General features: G+C 37.7%; 1 protein-coding gene across 6 annotated transcripts in view; it reads right to left on the bottom strand.

The window, feature by feature from the left end:
* The window catches only part of ZBBX (zinc finger B-box domain containing), a 148370-nt gene that overhangs the window by 46302 nt on the left and 75151 nt on the right, over window positions 1-26917 (bottom strand). For 5 of the 6 annotated variants that reach the window (XM_034663459.1, XM_034663455.1, XM_034663479.1 and 2 more), the window contains 3 exons: window positions 25056-25104; window positions 24052-24161; window positions 10627-10722 (listed from right to left, as the gene is read on the bottom strand). In XM_034663459.1, the coding sequence (XP_034519350.1) occupies window positions 10627-10722; window positions 24052-24161; window positions 25056-25104 (255 nt within the window). The remainder of the gene's footprint in view (window positions 1-10626; window positions 10723-24051; window positions 24162-25055; window positions 25105-26917) is intronic. The other variant, XM_034663466.1, reaches the window with a different exon arrangement.

The raw sequence follows: 26917 nt of genomic DNA, 5'->3' as shown, positions 1-26917 counted from the left end.
GAACTGGAACAAACAGCCCTTAAATTTGTATGGAAACAGAAAAGGCCCCAAATTTCCAAGGAAGTGTTGAAAAGGAAAAACAAAGCTGGGGGCATCACAATGCCGGATTTCGAGCTGTACTACAAAGCTGTGATCACAAAGACAGCATGGTACTGGCACAAAAACAGACACATAGACCAATGGAACAGAATAGAGAACCCAGAAATGGACCCTCGGGTCTTTGGGCAACTAAACTTTGATAAAGCAGGAAAAAATATCCAGTGGAAAAAAGACAGTCTCTACAATAAATGGTGCTGGGAAAATTGGACAGCTACATGCAAAAGAATGAAACTTGACCACTCTCTCACACCATACACAAAAATAAACTCCAAATGGATGAAGGACCTCGTTGTGAGACAGGAATCCATTAAATCATGGAGGACAACATAGGCAAGATGCTCTACAACATCGGCCAAAGCAACCTTTTTCATGACACATCTCCAAAGGCAAGAGAAACAAAAGATAAAATGAACTTGTGGGACTTCGTCAAGATAAAAAGCTTCTGCACAGCCAAGGAAACAATCAAAAAAACTAAGATGCAGCCTACGGAATGGGAGAATATATTTGCAATAGATGCTACAGATAAAAGACTGGTATCCTTGATCTACGAAGAACTTCTCAAACTCAATACACGAGATACAAATAAAGCAGAAAATGTGAAGAAGATATGAACAGACACTTTTACAATGATGACACACAAATGGCTAACAGACACATGAAAAAATGTTCAAAATCATTAGGCATCAGGGAAATTCAAATCAAAACCACACTAAGATACCACCTAATGCCAGTTAGAATGGCAAAAATCAACAAGGCAAGAAACAACCATTGCTGGAGAGGATGTGGAGAAAGGCGATCCCACCTACATTGTTGGTGGGAATGCAGGTTGGTGCAGCCACTCTGGAAAACAGTGTGGAGGTCCCTTAAAAAGTTAAAAATTGAGCTACCCTATGATCCAGCCATTGCACTACTGGGTCTTTACCCCAAAGAGACAGACGTAGTGAAGGGCCATATGCACCCCAATGTTCATAGCAGCAATGTCCACAATAGCTAAATCATGGAAGGAGCCAAGATGCTCTTCAACAGATGACTGGATTAAGAAGCTGTGGTCCATATATACAATGGAATATTACTCAGCTATCAGAAAGAACGAATTCTCAACATTTGCTGCAACATGGACGGCACTGGAGGAGATAATGCTAAGTGAAATAAGTCAAGCAGAGAAAGACAACTATCATATGATTTCTCTCATCTATGGAACATAAGAACTAGGATGATCGGTAGGGGAAGAAAGGGATAAAGAAAAGGGGGGTAATCAGAAGGGGGAATGAAACATGAGAGACTATGGACTATGAGAAACAAACTGAGGACTTCAGAGGGGACGGGGGTGGGGGAATGGGATAGACTGGTGATGGGTGGTAAGGAGGGCACATATTGCATGGTATACTTGGTGTTATACGCAACTAATATAGCATCTAACTTTACATCGGAATCCAGGGATGTACTGTATGGTGACTAACATAATACAATAAGGTGACTAACATAATACAATAAAAAAGCATTTAAAAAAAAAATTGAGCTACCCTATGACCCAGGCATTGCACTACTGTGTATTTACTGCAAAGAGACAGACGTAGTGAAGAGAAGGGCCATATGCACCCCAATGTTCATAGCAGCATTATCCACAATAGCTAAATCGTGGAAGGAACCGAGATGACCTTCAACAGATGACTGATTAAGAAGCTGTGGTCCATATATACAATGGAATATTACTCAGATATCAGAAAGAACGAGTTCTCAACATTTGCTGCAACATGGCGGCACTGGAGGAGATAATGCTAAGTGAAATAAGTCAAGCAGAAAAACAGAATTATCATATGATTTCTCTCATCTATGGAACATAAGAACTAGGAAGATCGGTAGGGGAAGAAAGGGATAAAGAAAGGGGGTAATCAGAAGGGGGAGTGAAGCATGGGAGACTATGGACTCTGAGAAACAAACTGAGGGCTTCAGAGGGGAGGGGGTGGGGGAATGGGATAGACTGGTGATGGGTAGTAAGGAGGGCACATATTGCATGGTGCACTGGGTGTTACATGCAACTAATGAATATTCAAACCTTGTATCAGAAACCAGGGATGTACAGTATGGTGACTCACATAATGTAATAAAAAAAATTAAAAAAATATAACTATCTTATGATCCAGCAATTGCACTCACTGTTGACTATTTATCCACAGAATATAAGAAGACTAATTCAAAGGGATACATGCATTCCTGTGTTTACAGCAGCGTTATTTACAATAGCCAAGATTTGAAGGAGGCCAAGTGTCCATTGACTGTTGAATGGATAAAGAAGATGTGGTATATACACACAATGAAGTATTACTCAGCCATAAAAAGAATAAGATCTTGCCATTTTCAACAACATAGGTGGACCTAGAGAGTATTATGCTAAGTTAAATAAGTCAGTAAGTGAAAGACAAATACCATATGATCTATCATATGTGGAATTTAAGAAATAAAACAAACATAAGGGGAAAAAAAGAGAGAGGAAAACCCAGAAACAGACTCTTAACTATAGAGAACAAACTGATGATTACCAGACGGAGGGAGGTGGAGAGATGGGTGTAATAGGTGATGGGGATTAAGGGGGTGATTAAGGGGGTTGTGATGAGCACTGGGTGTTGTATGGAAGTGTTAAATCACTAAATTCTACACCTAAACTAATATTACACTGAATTAACTTACTGGAATTTATATAAAAACTTGAAAAAGAGAATGAAATCTTGCCATTTGCAAAGACATGGATTGAACTAGAAAATATAATGCTAAGTGAAATAAGTCAGAGAAAGACAAATATCATATCGTTTCACTCATAAGTGGAATTTAAGAAACAAAACAAATAAGCAAAGGGAAAAAATAAGAGAAAAAGAGACAAAGCAAGAAGCAGACTCGTATTTATAGAGAACAATCTGATGGTTAGTTACCAGAGGGGAGAGGGGTGGGGGAATGGGTGAAATAGGTGATAGGGACTAAGGAGTGCCCTTGTCGTGATGAGCCCAGGGTGATGTATGGAAGTGTTGAATTACTGGATTGTACACCTGCAACTAATATTATACTGTATTCCAAATAATAATAATAATAATAATAATAATAATAGCGAGACAAAAACAAGTGTTGGCTAGGACACAGAGAAATCAGAACTTTCAAATTCTGTTGACTGGAGTGTCAAATACAGCAGCCACTTTGGAACACCCTCTGGGAGTTGCTCAGATAATTAAAGACAGAGTTATGCTATGACCTAGCAATTTCACTAACAGAGATATAGCTAAGAGAAAAGAAAAAACAACAGATGTCATAAAAAAACGTGTACATAAATGTTCATAACAGCATTATTCATATTAGCCAAAAGTTGTAAACAACTAAATGTCTACCACATAATGAATAAAAAAAATGTGGTATGTCAGTACATACATATATTTTTAAAACAGGCCAATTAATTATGAAGAGATTGAGTCAGTGATGAACAAACTTCCAAAAAATAAAACTCCAGGCCCGGACGGTTTTCCTGGGGAATTCTACCAAACATTCAAAGAAGAAATAATACCTATTCTCCTAAAGCTATTTCAAAAAATAGAAACAGAAGGAGAGCTGCCAAACTCATTCTATGAGGCCAATATTACCGTGATCCCCAAAACAGGCAAAGACCCCACGAAAAAGGAGAATTACAGACTGATTTCCCAGATGAATATGGATGCCAAAATCCTCAACAAGATCCTTGCTTATAGAATCCAACAGTACATTAAAAGGCTTATCCATCATGGCCAAGTGGGATTCATCCCTGAGATGCAAGTGTGGTTCAACACTCGCAGATCGATCAGTGTAATACATCATATCAACAAGAAAAGACTCAGGAACCATATGATCCTCTCAATTGATGCAGAAAAAGCATTTGACAAAATACAGCATCCTTTCCTGATTAAAACCCTTCAGAGGGTAGGAATAGAGGGTACATTTCTCAAGATCATAAAAGCCATCTATGAAAAGCCTACAGCAAATATTATTCTCAATGGGGAAAAGCTGGAAGCCTTTCCCTTAAGATCAGGAACACCACAAGGATGCCCACTCTCGCCACTATTATTCAACGTAGTACTAGAAGTCCTTGCAACAGCAATCAGAAAACAAAAAGGAATCAAAGGTATCCAAATTGGCAGAGAAGAAGTCAAAATGTCTCTCTTCGCAGATGACATGATACTCTATATGGGAAACCCAAAAGAATCCACTCCCAAACTATTAGAAGTTATAGAGAAATTAGGTAATGTGGCAGGATACAGTATCAATGCTCAGAAGTCAGTTGCATTTCTATACACGAATAACGGGGCTGAAGAAAGAGAAATTAGGGAATCCATCCCATTTACAATAGCACCAAAAACCATACGTTACCTTGCAATTAACGTAACCAGAGACGTAAAGGACCTATATTCTAGAAACTATAAATCACTCTTGAAAGACATTGAGGAAGACAAAAAAAAAAAAAAAAGGAATAATATTCCATGCTCATGGATCGGAAGAATTAACATAGTTAAAATGTCCATGCTACCCAGAGCAATCTACACTTTCAATGCTATCCCGATCAAAATACCAAGGACATTTTTCAAAGAACTGGAACAAATAGTCCTTAAATTTGTATGGAAACAGAAAAGGCCCCGAATTGCCATGGAACTGTTGAAAAGGACAAACCAAGCTGGGGGCATCACAATGCCGCATTTCGAGCTATACTACAAAGCTGTGATCACAAAGACAGCATGGTACTGGCACAAAAACAGACACATAGACCAATGGAACGGAATAGAGAACCCAGAAATGGACCCTCGGCTCTTTGGGCAACTAATCTTTGATAAAGCAGGAAAAAATATCCAGTGGAAAAAAGACAGTCTCTTCAATAAATGGTGCTGGGAAAATTGGACAGCTACATGCAAAAGAATGAAACTTGACCACTCTCTCACACCATACACAAAGATAAACTCCAAATGGATGAAAGACCTCGATGTGAGACAGAAATCCATCAAAATTCTAGAGGAGAACATAGGCAGCAACCTCTACGACATCATCCAGAGCAACCTTTTTCATGACACATCTCCAAAGGCAAGAGAAACAAAAGACAAAATGAATTTATGGGACTTCATCAAGGTAAAAAGCTTCTGCACAGCCAAGGAAACAGTAAAAAAAACTAAGATGCATCCTACGGAATGGGAGAATATATTTGCAAATGACACTACAGATAAAGGACTGGTATCCAAGATCTACAAAGAACTTCTCAAAACACATGAAAAAATTTTCAAAATCATTAGGCATCAGGGAAATTCAAATCAAAACCACACTGAGATACCACCTTATGCCAGTTAGAATGGCAAAAATAGACAAGGCAAGAAACAGCAATTGTTGGAGAGGATGTGGAGAAAGGGGATCCCTCCTACATTGTTGGTGGGATTGCAAGTTGGTACAGCCACTCTGGAAAACAGTGTGGAGGTCCCTTAAAAAGTTAAAGATTGGGATCCCTCCTACATTGTTGGTGGGATTGCAAGTTGGTACAGCCACTCTGGAAAACAGTGTGGAGGTCCCTTAAAAAGTTAAAGATTGAGCTACCCTATTATCCAGGCATTGCACTACGGGGTGTTTACCCCAAAGATAGAGACGTAGTGAAGAGAAGGGCCATATGCACCCCAATGTTCATAGCAGCAATGTCCACAATAGCTATATCGTGGAAAGAGCCGAGATGCCCTTCAACAGATGACTGGATTAAGAAGCTGTGGTCCATATATACAATGGAATATTACTCAGATATCAGAAAGAACGAGTTCTCAACATTTGCTGCAACATGGACGGCACTGGAGGAGATAATGCTAAGTGAAATAAGTCAAGCAGAGAAAGACAATTATCATATGATTTCTCTCATCTATGGAACATAAGAACTAGGATGATCGGTAGGGGAAGAAAGGAATAAAGAAAGGGGGGGTAATCAGAAGGGGGAATGTAACATGAGAGACTATGGACTATGAGAAACAAACTGGGGGCCTTAGAGGGGAGGGGGGTGGGGGAATGGGATAGACTGGTGATGGGTAGTAAGGAGGGCACGTATTGCATGGTGCACTGGGTGTTATACGCAACTAATGAATCATCGAGCTTTACATCGGATTCCGGGGATGTACTGTATGGTGACTAAAATAATATAATAAAAAATCATTAAAAAAATAAGAAAAAGAAAAATCTCCATTCCAATTAAGAGAATACACATAACAGACTCTAGTAATGATTTACCTAATCCAACCTCCCTTTGTGCGTGTCCTATTTCATAATGGAATACCTTTTGTTTGCTTCCCCCCTATCTTCTATTATCTCTGATTAACCTTGTCTCTTGTGTTTGATTTTATGTTGGTAAAAGGAAATAGTAATGCCTGATAGATTAAGATCTTATTTTTCATCAATGTGAGGCTTACTCACTGAAAAAAACTTTTATTTCAATCGTTAAAGTGTTGCAAATCATTCTAAATGTAGAAATAGGATTTTTTTTTTTTTGCTGGTTACACAACTAATTTTATTTTTTTTAATGTTTTTTTATTATATTGTGTTAGTCATCATACAGTACATCCCCGGTTTCCGATGATTCATTAGTTGCATATAACACCTGGTGCAGCATGCAGTACGTGCCCTCCTTACTACCCATCACCAGTCTATCCCATTTATCCTTAGTAATTCCCCTCGTGAATTTGTACTTTATTTTGCAGATAATTAACTATTTAACAGAGATTGGAAAGGTTAAAAAAAAAACAAACAAACGTGTTAGGATCACTGTCAAGTATAAATCATTCATAAATCTAAAGAAAGGCCCTTTGAAATTATAATGTCAGTCAACACGGAAATGGTAATAGTTTGGCTTCAATTTTTTCAAGGTTTTATCTCTTAAGTAAAACAAGATATGCAGTACAAAATGGTCCCTGTTGACTGTGAACTTTCTAAGGACTCACTGGGCTGTAGGGTGAGGGCTGAAACAGTTTACAGCAATCAAATTTGGCTATGTTTTAAAATTACCAGAAATGTCAACATAGGTTAAATAATATAAAAGTAGAGTAGCCATTAGCCTAGAACGCTTGGTTTTTTTCATATAGTAACGCTCAAAAGTCAGATGTCAAATGTCTGCTCTAACTTCTCAGATTTCGTATGAATTCAGCAGTCAACAAAAAAATCTTATGGCTTTGACAGTTGCCAAAATCATGGAAAGGTAAAAATATCATATGACTGATTAATGAGGGCTAAACACAGATAGACACCATTCACTGTTGACCAATGGTCCTCAGGCCAGTAAACAACAGCATCAGAACCTTTACTGATAGGGAAAGACCAAGGAGAATGGTGGAAACAAGGAGAAAAAAAGAAGATGACTGTAAAAAAAAAAAAAATTAAAGGGCTAATCAGAGAACAGAAATAAGAAGAAAATGGCAGATAGGTAATGCGACAATTGATTAAAATCAAGAAATGACGGCAGAAAACGAGTGAGACCATGGTAAAGAAGAAAAATGAAGCATTAACCAGAAGAGCAAATCTCTTAGGAAGAAGATGTAGCTCCACTGACTACATCAGCTAGTTGAGACCTCTTACTAACCGTTGTAGCGGTTAGTGGGCACAATAATCGGAAGGAGTCATCAAAATATAGTGAGACTGTATTCACTGTATTCTTCACTAAGATGGAAGGGAGTATGTTATATATTTTGAAAGTTTCCTTCAAAAAAACAACTTTGTTTAATAATAATTTTTATTATGTTATGTTAGTCACCATACAGTACATCCTTAGTTCTTGATGTAAAGTTCCATGATTCATTGTTTGCGTATAACACCCAGTGCTCCATGCAGTACTTGCCCTCCTTAATGCCCATTACTGGGCTAACCCATTCCCCCACCCCCCTCCCCTCTGAAGCCCTCAGTTTGTTTCCCAGAGTCCAGTCTCTTGTGGTTCATTCCCTCTTCTGTTTACCCCCCCTTCATTCTTCCCTTCCTTCTCCTACCGATCTCCCTGCTATTTCTTTTTTTTTTTTTTTTTTNACGCTTAACCGCTGTGCCACCCAGGCGCCCCTCCCTGCTATTTCTTATGTTCCATAAATGAGTGAAACCATATGATAATTGTCTTTCTCTGCTTGACTTATTTCCCACTTAGCATTATCTCCTCCAGGCCCATCCATGTTGCTGCAAATGTTGGGTAATCGTTCAAAAAAAATCTTTTTTAATTTAAATTTTTGTTGAATGAATAAATGGTCAAATTTACCTGATTTATTTGGAAAAAAATCTTCAAGGTATTCCACTACATAGCAATCTGGGTAAGTGAAATGATGTTATATAAAAAGAATAACAATACATGCTCAGCTCCCAACATGGGCATAATTTCTCTAAGATTAGCCTCCTAATTTGATTTCCCCAGTAGGCAATGAACTTCCCAGGACTATCCTCAAAACAGCATCAAGTAGCAACTCTTGCCTTCACAGACTGGAGGGCAACACAGAGGACTAACATGAATACGGAAAAAACATAGTTCTCTATTAGTATTTATCTTTAAAATATATACATAAAGGAAACCCTGTGTTTAAAGAGACCTCTCAAGGATTCATTGTCACTTGCTATGTTCTTTGATTTGTACACCTGTTATAAAATTCACTTCCATTAACTTTTAGAGATGAATGTGTCTTCCACAACTTGAGATTCACTAGGAACTTAAATGCCATTTTACTATTTCTGGCTTACCAAACTTTCCTCTCCTGCAATCGAGGCTAGAAAATGTGATGCTGGTAGGATATAACAACAGTGTATGATACAAAGTATATATTCAGTAAGTATTAAGTCTCTCTTCCCTATCAAATTCTACACTTGGAATTACACGAGAATTCCATCTACAAAGATGACATTCTTCTTTTTAAGATAATAGAAGACATCGATTTTAAGGACATTAACATGGAATAGAAAAATGCTCACAATGTTTAGAAAGCATACACTATGTTGTATTGCTTTTAGTAAGCATGATTTGACCCATATCATATCTGTTTCTGGATAACAATAAGCCATATCACAGCACAGTCTGTCTTTTGAAATTGATTGTGTCTATGTGTGTGTGTGATGTGTATGAGCAAGACAGATGCGAAGGAGAGGAAAAGAGATGGGGAGGGAGGGAGGAGAGGAGAGAATCAGACCTCGATAAATCTTGAAGGAAGGATCCATGTCTCATTCTTCTTTGTATTTTCCAGACCAGCTAGCCTGTGCCTAACTCACTGAGTGATAACTCAGAAAATATGCTGAAAAAAATCACTGAATGGAAAATACCTAATATGAGCTCACAGGGGGGCATTTAGAGTCTTTACCCTTAATGCGGAGTGCCTTTAAATTCTACGTTATTTCTATATTAACAATCACATTCACTTTTACAGGCATTAATTTTCACTTCTATAACTGTCCAGTTATACAAACTTTCCTGAGACAGGAGAATAACAGGTAGTGGTTTTTTTGTTTTCCCTCATCACTTCTGCCAAGAAGCTCTAACTATTGAGTAGCTGCTCAAAAGTAAGTAACTTTGGCAAATAATGATATGAATAAGGTCTATTTTATGTTTTGTGGTTATTATGACTTGGGTCATCAGCATCCTTGAGAGTTATCAATATTTATGTTGAGGTAACATGTAAAAATTGAAATCTACCAGTGATCTTTCTAAATATAGATCTGTTCATCTCCTTCCATTTGCCTACAAGATATTAAAATCTTTAGCCCATTACACAAGGTCCTTGGTTCTCGCTTTGATCCTCAGGTCCTTAAGGGCAGGGTCCTAGTGTTATTCATCTGTGTAAGGTACTGCCTAACACAGACCCTGCTTTCTAAAAAGTATTCAATAAATATTTGTTGAATAAATTGCTACACAATGAACAAAATCTTTGACAAATCAGTGCACTGTTAAATGTAACCAGTATAATATCTATCTATATTTAGCCATATTTATTGTTTAAGTATTAGAATTTTTAAACCATCTAACAGAGTTTGAGTTTGAACATTTCACAGAGCAGTGACTATATAAGGAAAAATAAAAGCTTTTACTATGTAGGAGGAAAAGTAGAAACCTGAGAGACAAACTTATTTAAATGATAATGGGTGAGGGCAAGTGAAGGACTAATTAAAAAAAAAAAGAAAAAGAAAACATTAGAGATTTCTATTTATAAACTATATAGAAATAATACTTAAACTATATGTTCATTTGAAACCACGATAAAAATACTAATTTTTAAATGTCAAGTTCACAGATAAAATGCATGATCTAAAAACTCTAACCAAGCTAATGTCTCAGGAACTATATTAAAAACACAGTTTAAATGGCAAACTAGAACCCAGATTAGCACTCAGCAAAATAATTTTAAGATATATGTAAAGACTGTACAAAATAGAATTTTAGAAATTAATATAAATCATCCTAAATTCTAGATAATTAAACATGTTTTAAATGTCTTTGTGTTGAAACATTTTATAAATACGTTACAAGTAAAGCATTTTAAAAAGTCGTACCTGTAAATGAGTTGTTCTATGGAGCTTCAGTGCCCCCTTCTGGTGAATTTTAGCAAAGCAACCCAAACAATAATCTTCTCCACATTCAAGGCATGCCTTAAAAAGACATTAAAATATCACACAATCTTTAATAACATGACTTTGAGAAAACATTTGCATAAAGAAGTCATCGTTCTCATCTTTATTTCTCCATTTACATGCCTAGATGTCATCAGAATTGAGAAGCCCAAGGAAACTGGAACAATTTGACCCGAAAAATTAACTTGTAAACTTTAATTACTCTCATATCAAAATAAATACAGTGGCTGCAAGTAGCTTTTAGATATATGTGTTTGATGCATATATGTATCTACAATTCTGAATAAATCATAAAAAACCCAGCAACCTCAGACCAAACTTCTTGACCTGGTAAAAACTAAGCAGCATTATCTCTGGGTCAAAACTACTTCATTTTTATGAGTTCTTTAAACTTTCTCTATTGATTTACATGGCACAATGCATATACTATTTGTCTCCAAAAATCCCCACACACTTCTTTCAATGGCGCTAATTCACTGATGATTCTCAAAATATGGTTTGAGAAGTATTCTTAGAAGATTCCTCAGAGGTAAGAAAGTATAAGAAAAACAACTGGATGGAACCACATCAACAGGTCAGCAATTCTTATGACTGGCGAGATGATTATGGACAAGTATGTATTTATCTTTCAAATTCTCTGTGGTGTTAAAATGTAGTTTTTTAAACGTATGTATAAATTGATGTGATATACCTGCACCTACAATGGCACTAAGCAAGACTGAAAGTAAAAAGGAAAAAAAACGGAATTTTTACTGCAAGTGAAATTACTACGTCCAGGTGTACAGCCACTTCAACACCCTTTACAACATGAGAAAAAGCAGCCCAAATGGCTAAGACCTCTAATTTTCTTGAGTTTGGCCTAGGTTAGGAACACCAGTAGTACAAATAAGTGAGAAAGCATAGAGTCTGGAGAGATGACGTCAGAAAGTCTATGTCACAGAGCCCACATTCCTTTTGAACCTTTTTCATTTCCTCTCCCTCCAGTTCGCATGCCCACCACCATTCTTGGGGCTCTCCTTCCTCTCTTCTCCTGTCAAGGAATCCTACACAGAAAGCAGCTGGGGAAGACTGGGGAGAGGTTGACCAAGCTCTTCTACCCTACACTGGGGAGTGACTGATTGAAATGTGCAATACGGTGAGGCCTCCCAAACCGCACTGTGCATAGGAATCACCTGGAATTTTGTTACAGCGAAGACTGATTCAGGAAGTCCAGAACAGGACCTAGATCCTGCATTCTAACAAGTTCCCAGTAACGTCCAAACAGCTGCTGGTGTGCAGACCACACATGAAGTAATAGGCACTAGAATGTATAGGGTGGAGAAAAGTAGAGTAAATGCTTATTAAAAATCCAACAGGAGTCCATTAATTTTTAAAAATTGTATTACAAGTCTCCATATGATATCAGTTGCCTACAATAATGTGGTCAGGTTTATTAAATATAAAATGATTAGGACAACACAGACAACAACCACCAAAGGTAAAAAGAGTAAGACATTTTATATAACTAATGAAACTAAAAAGGAAGGCTAGAATCACATAACAGTAACAACAGCCGCACATTTACTAAACACTTGCTTACTGTTCTAAAGGCTTCATATGTTTCATCACTGATCCTCGCAACAACGCTCTAAGATTAACATGATTATTGTATCTCCATTGTGAAGAGGAAGTAACAAAGATATATAATGATTGGGAATATGCCCAGTCACACAGCTAATGGAGCCAGGATTTTAATCCCACAGTCTGGTTCAAAACTCAAGCTCTCACCCATGACCCAAATTACTAAAAATCACATTGACCATTAATCGAAGCACTAATCATTTATTGAAAAACCTTGATAAAATCTGCGATAAAATAAAATGCAATTTGTCAAATGACTGCATGGGAGATATTTATCAAAATCCAAATGTATTTTTTTCAAATGTGATTAGCTATTCAGAACTGGATTTTTTATTTAAGTGAAAGAAAAATAAACCCTGTCCCTAATATCAGAACTAGTCTGAAAATCCTTTCAACTCATGTTTCAAGAACAACAGTCTCTTACAGAAATGATGATTAAAACATTATCTAGGGACTTGGATAGGAAGAAGGCAGAGGAGTAGGGGACCCCTTTTTAAGCCGGTCCCCTGAGTCGAGTTGGATAGGTACCAGACCAGCTGGAACATCCACGGAATCAGCCTGAGATGCAGGAAGATACATCTGGATCTCTACAAATGAGCATCTCCAACGCTGCGTATTGAGGTACGAAGCGAGGAGCCATGAAAACGTGCACAGATATCGGAAGATAAATGGAAGGGGGAGGAAGGCGCCACGTTCAGGTGCCGGGAAGTGGTAGCCACCTGTACAGGGGAGCGGGCAGACTTGCGGACTGTCACCTGCGAGACAGCAGACTGAGATCATGAGCCGGGGAACGTGTGCCACCAGACTTTTCACGGACCTCTGGTGTGCTCACTGGAACCAGACTGAGACCAGGAGCTCCAGGAGCGCGCGGCGGCAGCTGGCAGCTGGCGGCTGGTGGCTGGCGGTATTAGAAACACAAAGGAGAGAGATGCACCAGCCCTGGAAGTGACAGCTGGGATGCCAGGTGTGGGGTTCACAACCCGGGCTGCTGCAGGGTTGAGCGGCACCAACAGAAATAGAGTTAAAGTGGCCAGAACATCAGTGGAGAATGGTCCCCGATCCCTCTGTTCTGAGACAGAGGCTGACATTCAGCCACTGCTGCTCTGACTCTCAGAAAAGGCACAGCAAACAGCCAGGGAAAACCGCCAGAGAACAAAAGCCTGGAAATACCAGCACACAGCGTGCCCATCCCCATCCCCTCTCACAGGGGACATGGGGACTCTACCCAAACAGGGTTGCCTGAGTATCGGCACAGCAGGCCCCTCCCCCAGAGGGGAGGCTGAAAAATCAAGAAGCCCACATCCCTAAGATCCCTATAAAATAAGGGCACACAGCCTGGGTACCGGTCAATAATTTGGGCTCTGGACAATCGCACAACCTCTCCTCATCAGAATGATGAGAAGGAGAAGTCCCCCCCAGCAAAGAAAGACAATGAGTCTGTGGCCTCTGCCACAGAACTAATGGACATGGATATAACCAAATTATCAGAAATGGAATTCAGAGCAACAATGGTCAAGATGATGTGTAGACTTGAAAAAAGTATTAACGAAAATGTTAATGAGAATATAGAAACTCTAAGGGTGGAAATGAGAGTGAATTGGCAGAAATTAAAAATTCTATGAGCCAAATGCAGTCAAAACTAGAAGCTCTGAAGGCCAGGGTCACTGAAGCAGAAAAAGGTATTAGCGAATTGGAGGATGGGTTAGTAGAAGAAAAAGCGAAAATAGAATCAGGGCTCAAAAAAATCCAATCTCAAGAATGTAGGTTATGGGAAATTACTGACTCAATGAAACAATCAATGTCAGAATCATCGGCATCCCCGGGGGGGGGGGAGAAAAACAGAAGTCTAGAAGAGATATTTGAACAAATTATAGCTGAAAACTTCCCTAATCTAGCAAGGGGAACAAACATTCATGTCCGAGAGGCAGAGAGGACCCCTACCAAGCTCAAACAAGACAAACCTATGCCATGTCATGTCACGGTGCAATTCGCAAATATTAGATCCAAGGATACAGTATTGAAAGCGGCCAGGGCAGAGAAATTTCTCACATACCAAGGCAAAGGTATGAGAATTATGTCAGACCTGTCTACACAGACCTGGAATGACAGAAAGGGTTGGGGGGGCATTTTTAAAGCTCTTTCAGAGAAAAACATGCAGCCAAGGATCCTTTATCTAGCAAGGCTGTCATTCAGAATTGATGGAGAAATAAAGACCTTCCAGAATCGCCAGTCATTGACCAATTTGTAACCACGAAACCAGCCCTACAGGAGATATTAAGGGAGGTTCTTTAAAAGTAAAAATGCCCCAAGAGTGATACAGAACAGAAAGTCACAATCGATAGAAACAAACACTTTACTGGCAACATGGCATCATTAAAATCATATCTCTCAATACTCAGTCTCAACGTAAATGGCCTGAATGCTCCCATAACACACCACAGGGTTGCAGACTGGATAAAAAGACATGACCCATCCATTTGCTGTCTACAAGAGACACATTTTGAACCAAAAGATACATTCAGACTGAAAGTAAAGGGATGGAATACCATCTTTCATGCAAATGGACCTCAAAAGAAAGTTGGGGTACCAATTCTCATATCAGATAGATTGGATTTTAAACTAAAGACTATAGTTAGAGACACAGAAGGGCACTATATTATTCTTAAAGGATGTATCCAACAAGTGGATGTGACAAATATAAATATATATGCCCCCAACAGGGGAGCAGCAAGATACACAAGCCAACTCTTAACCAGAATAAACAGACATATAGATAAAATGACATTAATAGTGGGGGACCTCAACACCCCACTATCAGAAATAGACAGAACACCCTTGCAAAAACTCAGTAAAGGAACAAAGGCTGAATGCCATACTCGACGAGTTGGACCTCATAGATATATATAAAACACTACACCCCAGAACCAAAGAATACTCATTCTATTCCAATGCCCATGGAACATTCTCAAGAATAGACCATGTTCTGGCACACAAAACAGGTCTTAACCGATACCAAAAGATTGAAATTATTCCCTGCGTATTCTCAGACCACAACGCTTTGAAAGTGGAACTCAACCACAAGGAAAAATTTAGAAGAAACTCAAACNTTCTATTCAAATGCCCATGGAACATTCTCAAGAATAGATCATGCTCTGGGACACAAAACAGGTCTCAGCCAATACCAAAAGATTGAAATTATCCCCTGCATATTCTCAGACCACAACGCTCTGAAATTGGAACTCAACCACAAGGAAAAATTTAGAAGAAACTCAAACACTTGGAGACTAAGAACCATCCTGCTCAGGAATCATTCGATAAACCAGGATATCAAAAATCAATGTAAACAACTTATGGAGACCAATAAGATTGAAAACACAATGGTCCAAAACCTTTGGGATACCGCAAGTCTGTCCTAAGGGAGAAATACATAGGCATCCAAGCCTCACTCAAAAGAATAGAAAAATCTAAAATGCAGTTTTTAAAANCTATATTCTCACCTCAAGAAACTGGAACAGCAACAGAGGGACAGGCCTAACCCACTGACAAGGAAGCAGTTGACCAAGATTAGAGCAGAAATCAATGAATTAGAAACCAGGAGTACAGTAGAGCAGATTAACAGGACTAAAACTGGTTCTTTGAGAGAATTAATAAAATTAAGAGACCTCTGGCAAGACTTATCCAAAAGAAAAGAGAAAGGACCCAAATTAATCNCCACTGGCAAAACTTGTCCAAAAACAAAGAGAAAGGACTGAGATTATTAAAATTATGAATGAAAAAGGAGAGGTCACAACCAGCACCAATGAAATTGGAAGGATTATTAGAAACTTTTATCAACAGTTTTATGTCAATAAATTAAGTAATCTGGAAGAGATGGAGGCCTTCCTGGAAACCCATAAACTACCAACTGAAACAGGAAGAAATTGATTTTTTAAGAGGTCAATTAATTATGAAGAGATTGAGTCAGTGATAAACACTCTTCCAAATAACAAAACTCCAGGCTNAGTTTCTATATTCTCACCTCAAGAAACTGGAACAGCAACAGAGGGACAGGCCTAACCCACTGACAAGGAAGGAGTTGACCAAGATTAGAGCAGAAATCAATGAATTAGAGACCAGAACCACAGTAGAGCAGATCAACAGGACTAGAAGCTGGTTCTTTGAGAGAATCCATAAAATTGATAGACCACTGGCAAAACTTGTCCAAAAACAAAGAGAAAGGACTGAGATTATTAAAATTATGACTGAAAAGGGAGAGGTCACGACCAGCACCATTGAAATTGCAAGGATTATTAGAAACTTTTATCAACAGCTATATGCCAAAAAACTAAACAATCTGGAAGAGATGGAGGCCTTCCTGGAAACCTATAAACTACCAAGACTGAAACAGGAAGAAATAGATTTCTTAAATAGGCCAATTAACTATGAAGAAATTGAGTCAGTGATAAACAACCTTCCAAATAATAAAACTCCAGGCCCAGACGGTTTTCCTGGGGAATTCTACCAAACATTCAAAGAAGAAATAATACCTATTCTCCTAAAGCTATTTCAAAAAATAGAAACAGAAGGAAAGCTACCAAGCTCATTCTATGAGGCCAATATTACCTTGATCCCCAAAACAGGCAAAGACCCCACCAAAAAGGAGAATTACAGACCGATTTCCCTAATGAATATAGATGCCAAAATCCTCAACAAGATCCTTGCTAATAGAATCCAACAGTACATTAAAAGGATTATCCATCATGACCAAGTGGGATTCATACCTGGGATGCAAGCATGGTTCAACGGGGTGGTACAACATTCGCAAATCTATCAGTGTCTTAGATTTTATCCATAAACAAAAATTCAGAAATCATATGATGCAGAAAAAGCATTTGACAAAATACAGCATCCTTTCCTGGTTAAAACCCTTCAGAGTGTAGAAATAGATGGTATANGAACCATATGATCCTCTCAATTGATGCAGAAAAAGCATTTGACAAAATACAGCATCCTTTCCTGATTAAAACCCTTCAGAGTGTAGGAATAGAGGGTACATTTCTCAATCTCATAAAAGCCATCTATGAAAAGCCTACTGCAAGCATTATTCTCAATGGGGAAAAGCTGGAAGCCTTTCCCTTAAGATCAGGAACACGACAAGGATGCCCACTCTCGCCACTATTATTCAACATAGTACTAGAAGTCCTTGCAACAGCAATCAGACAACAAAAAGGGATCAAAGGTATCCAAATTGGCAAAGAAGAAGTCAAACTATCTCTCTTCTCAGATGACATGATACTCTATATGGAAAACCCAAAAGAATCCACTCCCAAACTATTAGAAGTTATAGAGCAATTCAGTAATAAGGCAGGATACAAAATCAATGCTCAGAAATCAGTTGCATTTCTATACACAAATAATGAGACTGAAGAAATAGAAATTAGGGAATGCATCCCATTTACAATAGCACCAAATACCATGCGTTACCTTGGAATTAACCAGAGAANCATGCGTTACCTTGGAATTAACTTAACCAGAGACGTAAAGGACCTATATGCTAGAAACTATAGATCACTTTTGAAAGATATTGAGGAAGACATAAAAAGATGGAAAAATATTCCATGCTCATGGATTGGAAGAATTAACATAGTTAAAATGTCCATACTACCCAGAGCAATCTACACTTTCAATGCTATCCCGATCAAAATACCGAGGACATTTTTCAAAGAACTGGAACAAATAGTCCTTAAATTTGTATGGAACCAGAAAAGGCCCCGAATCTCCAAGGAACTGTTGAAAAGGAAAAACAAAGCTGGGGGCATCACAATGCCGGATTTCGAGCTGTACTACAAAGCTGTGATCACAAAGACAGCATGGTACTGGCACAAAAACAGACACATAGACCAATGTAACAGAATAGAGAACCCAGAAATGGACCCTCGGGTCTTTGGGCAACTAATCTTTGACAAAGGAGGAAAAAACATCCGGTGGAAAAAAGACAGTCTCTTCAAAAAATAGTGCTGGAAAAATTGGACAGCTACATGCAAAAGAATGATACTTAACAAGTGTCTCACACCATACACAAGAATAAACTCCTGATGGATGAAAGACCTCGATGTGAGGCAGGAATCCATCAGTATCCTGGAGGACAACATAGGCAGCAACCGNGAGGAGAACATAGGCAACAACTTCTATGACATCGGCCAAAGCAATCTTTTTCATGACACATCTCCAAAGGCAAGAGAAACAAAAGATAAAATGAACACATGGGAATTTATCAGGATAAAGAGCTTCTGCACAGCCAAGGAAACAGTCAAAAAAACTAAGAGACAGCCCACGGAATGGGAGAATATATTTGCAAAGGACACCACAGATAAAAGACTGGTATCCAAGATCTACAAAGAACTTCTCAAACTCAATACACGAGAAACAAATAAATCATAAAATGGGCAGAAGATATGAACAAACACTTTTCCAATGAAGACATACAAATGGCTAACAGACACATGAAAAAAATGTTCAAAATCACTAGCCATCAGGGCAATTCAAATCAAAACCACACTGAGATACCACCTTATGCCAGTTAGAATGGCAAAAATAGACAAGGCAAGAAACAATGGTTGGAGCGCATGTGGAGAAAGGGGATCCCTCCTACATTGTTGGTGGGAATTCAAGTTGGTACAGCCACTCTGGAAAACAGTGTGGAGTCCCTTAAAAAGTTAAAAATTGAGCTACCCTATGACCCAGCCATTGCACTACTGGGTATTTACCCCAAAGATACAGACATAGTGAAGAGAAGGGCCATATGCACCCTAATGTTCATGGCAGCATTATCCACAATAGCTTAATCGTGGAAGGAACCGAGATGCCCTTCAACAGGTGACTGGATTAAGATGCTGTGGTCCATATATACAATGGAATATTACTCAGCTATCAGAAAGAACGAGTTCTCAACATTTGCTGCAACATGGACGGCACTGGAGGAGATAATGCTCAGTGAAATAAGTCAAGCAGAGAAAGACAACTATCATATGATTTCTCTCAGCTATGGAATATAAGAACTAGGAAGATCGGTAGGGGAAGAAAGGGATAAAGAAAGGGGGGGTAATCAGAAGGGGGAATGAAGCATGAGAGACTATGGACTCTGGGAAACAAACTTGAGGGCTTCAGAGGGGAGGGCGTGGGGGAATGGGATAGACTGGTGATGGGTAGTAAGGAGGGCACGTATTGCATGGTGCAGTGGGCATTATACGCAACTAATGCATCATCGAACTTTGTGTCAGAAACCAGGGATATACTGTATGGGGAGTAACGTAATATAATAAAAAAAATTTTTTTAAATTATCTAGATCCATAATTTTTGAGTGCAAAATGAAATCTAAAGGTATAATTTCACATACATTCATAGCGGTACTATTGTATTAAGGTATATTTCAAAATGTATTCTGCATATTTTTATTTAACGTATTCGTTAATATATTAATAAATTTCTCAGACATATTTGGCACTGTCTTTACAATGTAATATAGAAGATTGAAAATCAGTTTGAACATCGAATTCTAAGCCAAGTATTTGTTAAGAACAGATTTTTAATGAAAGTAGCTAAATAGATCTTGTATACTGGAAGATCAGAGCCTGAATTGCAGAGTAAGCTTATATATTTTGTTATACAAGCATATTTGGATTTAAATTGGGTTAAAATGACCACCACTTGAGAATCTTTTTAAGCAGTTTGTATAACTGGCAGAAACGTACTAAAAATGTAGATAGGGACTCCATTCCACCACAGATGCTTGTTCAATGATGGAATACCCAAGTGCAGTTTTAGCAAATATCTTTTTAATTTGATCAAGCCTAGATCAGTTGTGCAAAGCCTTTAGAATCCCTTTGAGTTTAATTAAAATCTACATTTGCCAAATTAATACGTAATTTTTAATGATCCATTTCACTTTTGCCATGTACAAACAGCCTAAAGCTATTGGAATTTCTTTTAAAAATAAGAAATTTGGAGGTCTGGGGTTTTATTTTTACTATCAATGTACATGAATGCATCAGGAGATATGAAAATGTGCCAACAACAAAAAACACAATTTACTGTCTCCTTTCATGTGCCATTCACAATGCTAACTATTTCATATGCATTAACCATTATTCTCAATAACTCTGAGGTATAGACTACCGTTATCTATATTACCCCATCGTAACAAATGAGAAAACAGAAATACGGAAGAATTGAGCCATTTGCTAAAGGTCACATAGCTAATAAAAGGTAAAGTTAAGATTCAAACCTCCAAAATGCAAGCTCTTACCCCCTACATCCCATATATAGTTTACTCTGATGAAGGCCCTATCATAACAAATAAGGTTTACTCTCACTACACAACAAGCATTACCATCTAGAATGATGGACGTTGAGAATACAAGATAACCTCAAGGTTTACCAGCACCATAGTCTATTTCATTAGATGTGCCTAACTTGAATTTTTAAATAACTTATTGTGATGCATGACAAATATCATGGGACATTATTTTCATTTCAAATCAAACAACATACGTTCTTAAAATCCAAGCAAAATTGTTTAAGAATGTGTAGGGTCTAAATCCTGGCTTCTATTTGGAACAGTTTTAAGGCAAATCAGACTTTTAATCACTGCACACATCATCACTCTTGTCCGCTTTCCAGACAAGGCATGTGCCATTTATCTTGTCTGGGATGTCCTCTTCTTGCTTTTCCTTCTCTTTGGAAAAACACATCCTTTATTTCCAGGTCAGATTTTTCTACCTACATATGCCATATTGTTCAAATTCCATGGCCTTTAAACAGTGCTCAACACAGAACAGGATTCACAAGGAATATTGACAGCTCTTACATAAATACTTTGTTCAGATGATGGACGGTGGACCCCAGCAATTCAATTCAGCCAGTAAGTTCCTTTTAGCTTTCATACTTCCAACTTCAGGAATATTAACATTGTTTGTATTTTTTAAACATTTATGGATAGGTAAATTTGTGAAGATTTCTTAAATTTTTGTCCACCACTACATCAAATAAGATAAGAAAAACAGCATGATGTAATAGTAAGAGCATTGTACCAAGTGCCAGGATTTTATATTTAATATTGCTATTAGCTCCTTATTTGACTTAACAGAATTCTAACTCTCTTAGACCAGCTAAAACTGCCATGGAAATAAGGATAGTAATAGAATCTCAAATCAGAAATGATGATGGCCAAATTCTCTGAAACTATAACAAATATCATTATAGTAATCTACAAATATTAGATATAATCATTAAATTCTTTTGGGGGAAACTGCTTCTTAAGTGTGTGTAATATTTCAAATTACATCAGATATTGGAGTACTTTTAATACTAACTGAAAGGAAGATATATCTGAAGTCTTTATTACAGAAAAAAAATGGATTCATTTAACAAATATTGCTAAGTGCCTACTAAATTGCAGGCATAATTCCAGGTGGTGGGAAAACAACAGTGAACAAAACTAAATCCTTACTCTCATGAACTTGACATAGGTAGGTGGAAAATAAACACATAAATATATATTAAAGGGTAATAAATGCAATGTGGTTGCAGGGGCAGTTCCACAAAATTCAGGGCTACTCAGCTGTTGCTCGTTTACAAAAGGCTGCCGGGTCAGGGAACATTTGAATCAACCCTTATTCTGAGGAGACTGTGCGAGGGAGAAAATATGTTGAAGAGATACTAAAGGTTCAATTTTGAACATGTTAAGTTAGTGATTACTGTTAGACATCCAAGTAGAGGTGTTGAGTAGGCAGTCTGAGTTGGAAAATTTCAGAGGTAGGAGATGAGAAAGAGATGTAAATTTGGGAACCATCCATGTAGAGATGGTCTTTAAAGCCAAGAGAGTAGATGAAATTACCCATCAAGAGTAAGGAGGTGGACTGGGGAAGAGAGTTAAGGACTAAGCCCTGGGGCACTCCAACATTCAGGGGTCTAGAATACAGAAAACCAACAAAGACTGAGAAGGGACAGCTAGCAAAGTAAAATGAAACCAAGAGAGAATCATGTCCTAGAGGAAGCCAAGTGAAGAGTCACAAAAGAGGAGAGGAATACTGCATCAAATAATACTGATAGATTAAGATAAGAACTGAGAATTGGCCACTGTATTTAAGAATATGGATGTCACTGGTGACCTTGGTAGGAGCAGTTGCTGGATATAGTCCCAGTCCTGAATGGAGAGGGTTCAAGAGAGAATGGGAATTTAGCAATTCCACTTCTGGGCACATATGCAAAAGAACTGAAAGTAGAAACCTGGACAGATATTCATACCCATGTTCAATGCAGCATTATTCACAATAGTCAAAAGGTGGAAACAACCCAAATGTCCACTGATGGATGAACAAAATGTGGAATATACATGCAATGGAATATTATTCAGCCTTGAAAAGGAAGGAAATTCTGACACATGGTACTGTACGGATGAAGCCCAAAGAGATTAAGTGAAATAAGCCAGGCACAAAAGGACAAATACCATAGCTTCCACTTGTATGAGGCACCTAGAATAGTCAAATTCATAGAGACAGAAAGTAGAATGGGAAAGTAAAATGATGGTTGCCAGGGGCTGACAGGAGGGGGGAATGTGAGTTATTGTTCAATTAGTACAGAGTTCCAGTTTTGTAAGATGGGGAGAGTTTTACAGATGGAGGGTGGCAATGGCATCACAACCGTGTGAATGCATTTAACACCACTGAACTGTACTCTTAAAATGGCTAAAATGGTAACTTTTAAATTCTGGTGTATTTTGGCATGATTTTTTTTTTTTAAGTTCATGAAATCAGCAACAATGAGAAGCTAGAGAATTGTCAGAACCCATTTTGGGGCTCTTTTTTTTTCCCCCAATTTCATTTCAGAACTTCTAAGGAAAAAAACAAAACAAAACATTATTTGAGGGTAAAAAAAAGACTTGCAATAAATGTCCTTGGCAGCCTTAAACACAGCAGTAAAAAACTAGAAACAACCCATCATTCAATATGCCAATAAATAAATTGTAGTATATTATACAACGGAGTACTACTCATTAATCCAAATGAACAAACTACTAATAAATGTAAGAACATGGGTGAATCTCCTTGTGGAACAAAAGAAGCCTTACGCAGAAAAATATATACCTTTCATACCATTTACATAAAGTTCAAGAATAGGCACCACTAAATGTATGGTGCTAAAAATGAGAACAATAGCTGGCTTTGTAGTGGAAATTAATTGTAAAAGGCACAAGAGAACTCTCAGCGTATTCTATTATATTGATGGGGGTGTGTAGATTTGTCAAAAGGCATCTAATTGTACATTTAAGGTCTCTCTATTTCATCGTAAGTACATTGTATCTCAGTAAAAAAAGAGAGAGAGAGAACAGGAAGAGAGAATCATGAAGAGAGCAAGCATAGACAACTCTTCAGAAGCTTGACTAACAAGGACCAGAGGGAGATGCGGTGCTCATGGAAGGACTTTTGCTGTAATTTTGGTTTGGAAAGTACTGCAGCATGTTTGTGTGCTGATAGGCATGATCCAAGAGAGTGAGGAGAGGAGGTAGGTGATATCCTTAAACTGGAACGAGAGGGTGAGATGCAGTGCATTGAATGCGGCGGCACATACACTTCCCCTTTAGCAATGGCAGAGAAGGAAAAGTATCTGGCTCCCAGAGCAGGTCTAGTTGGGAGAGGTGAGTGAGGCCATGTGAAAGTGATGTTCTAATATCTTTAGAGTGCACATACCAGCAGAGCAGCTTTGTTCTCACACTGTCCGCAAATCTTCCCTTTTATCTTGGGTTTTTCACTTTCAGAAGGATTGGCCATCTTATAATTAAGTGGTGGTTTCACTGGCTCTGGAAGAAAAAAAAAATGTCAGGTCAATCACATTAAAACATATTCAGTTTTCTGACTGATAAAGTAATGAACTTCTGCACATTTCTGAATTCTCAAAGAGAACTTAAATATTAATTGCTCAGTAAGAATGGTGTGCAGCCAAGTCTACTCTTCCCAGTAACCTATGGAGACCACAGTCCCCCTTGCGGTCCCCCTGTGACCTCAGGGGCCACATACCTGCCCACACTCATTCGTCTAAAAACTCACTTGAATTAGACAAGTGAAATTACGAAATGTCAAAAACTATGCTCCTGATAGACTCTCTATGGCATTCTGTCCCATCCCCAGATCAAACTAAATGAAGCTCATAGAGAACAACCTTCTTTAATAAATGTTATATAGATTTCCAGAACTTTTTCTACCAAATTATCTTATCCATTTAAATTAAATGTACTTATCCTCTAAAAAAATTTTATTTCTTTTGGAATTACTGTGACTTCAAAATTGATTTTTGGGTTTTGCTATTGTGAAATAATTTATTAAAATATAAAGCCATTTCTTTTAGATTCCTAGAGTGGAAGTTCAATATATAATTTCATACTGCTCAATTATCTTCCTGGTTAAAAGATTATATAAATAAAGTTACAGATCAGTACTATCGAAGTCCTCACTTTTGAAAATGCTATTATTATATTCATATTTTAAATTGACGTTTCTTAACATGAAATACAGCTGCTCCCCAGCAAATAAGTAAAATGAATTTGAATATCAAAAGTCATATCAGAGTCATCATCTTGGGGTTTAGAATCTTTATACTGCACGAACAATTCTAGCACTTTAATTTTCTATGTAATTCAAATAAAAAAGAAAAGTTATATCTTTAGGATCTAATAACACAGTGATAAACTGTTTACCTTGAAGTTGCTCCTTCAGTAATTTTAATTTCACTTTTCCAGCAGAGATCTGTATTAATGAAATAGATATTTTTTGTCAGGTATACATTCTCTTATTCAAAGAAAGTTTAAGTTATGAACAAAAATGATAGAGAGCCACAACATTTCAGTGTATCTTGAGCAAAACAAACATTTTGAGAGAATAATATAAAATTAATAGAAAATCATCATTAAAGCATATATAGAACTTTTAATTAAGAGAAAATATCAAAAAAAGAAAATAAATTTCGGAAATATCTAAACCACTTTTAAAAACATTCCATAAATTATGTTTTGAACAAAAATAATTATATATTACACTTGCAGACTAAGAACCATCCTGCTCAGGAATGACTCGATAAACAGGGAAATCAAAAATCAATTTAAACAATTTATGGAGACCAACGAGAATGAAAACACAATGGTCCAAAACCTATGGGATACTGCAAAGGCAGTCCTAAGGGGGAAAATACATAGCCATCCAAGCCTCACTCAAAAGAACAGAAAAATCTAAAATGCAGTTTTGATATTCTCACCTCAAGAAGCTGGAACAGCAACAGAGGGACAGGCCTAATTCACTCACGAGGAAGCAGTTGACCAAGATTAGAGCAGAAATCAATGAATTAGAAACTAGAAGTACAGTAGAGCAGATCAACAGGACTAGAAGCTGGTTCTTTGAAAGAATAAATAAAATTGACAGACCTCTGGCAAGACTTGCCCAAAAGAAAAGAAAAGGACCCAAATTAATAAAATTATGAATGAAAAAGGAGAGGTCACGACCAACACCAATGAAATTGGAAAGATTATTAGAAACTTTTAACAACAGCTATATGCCAATAATTTAAGCAATCTGGAAGAGATGGAAGCCTTCCGGGAAACCTATAAACTACCAACACTGAAACAGGAAGAAACTGATTTCTCAAACAGGCCAATTAATGATGAAGAGATTGAGTCAGTGATAAACAACCTTCCAAATAACAAAACTCCAGACCCGGATGGTTTTCCTGAGGAATTCTACCAAACATTCAAAGAAGAAATAATACCTATTCTCCTAAAGCTACCAGGCCCAGACGGTTTTCCTGGGGAATTCTACCAAACATTCAAAGAAGAAATAATACCTATTCTCCTAAAGCTATTTCAAAAAATAGAAACAGAAGGAAAGCTACCAAACTCATTCTATGAGGCTAATATTACCTTGATCCCCAAACCAGGCAAAGACCCCACCAAAAAGGAGAATTACAGACTGATTTCCCAGATGAATATGGATGCCAAAATCCTCAACAAGATCCTGGCTAATAGAATCCAACAGTATATTAAAAGGATTATCCATCATAACCAAGTGGGATTCATGCCTGGGATGCAAGCGTGGTTCAACATTCACAAATCGATCAGCGTGATACATCATATCAACAAGAAAAGTCTCAGGAACCATATGATCCTCTCAATAGATGCAGAAAAAGCATTTGACAAAATACAGCATCCTTCCCGATTAAAACCCTTCAAAGTGTAGGAATAGAGGGTACATTTCTCAAGCTCATAAAAGCCATCTATGAAAAGCCTACAGCAAATATCATTCTCAATGGGGAAACCTGGAAGCCTTTCCCTTAAGATCAGGAACACGACAAGGATGCCCACTCTCGCCACTACTATTCAACATAGTACTAGAAGTCCTTGCAACAGCAATCAGGCAACAAAAAAGGATCAAAGGTATCCAAATCAGCAAAGAAGTCAAAATGTCTCTCTTTTTGCACCTGACATGATACTCTATATGGAAAACCCAAAAGAATCCACTCCCAAACTATTAGAAGTTATAGAGAAATTAGGTAATGTGGCAGGATACAGTA

Source organism: Ailuropoda melanoleuca, chromosome 1 (assembly GCF_002007445.2).
Source record: "Ailuropoda melanoleuca isolate Jingjing chromosome 1, ASM200744v2, whole genome shotgun sequence".
NCBI lineage: Eukaryota > Metazoa > Chordata > Mammalia > Carnivora > Ursidae > Ailuropoda > Ailuropoda melanoleuca.
Note: the sequence above shows the minus strand (reverse complement) of the source record. Positions and strands in the feature narration are given on the sequence as shown.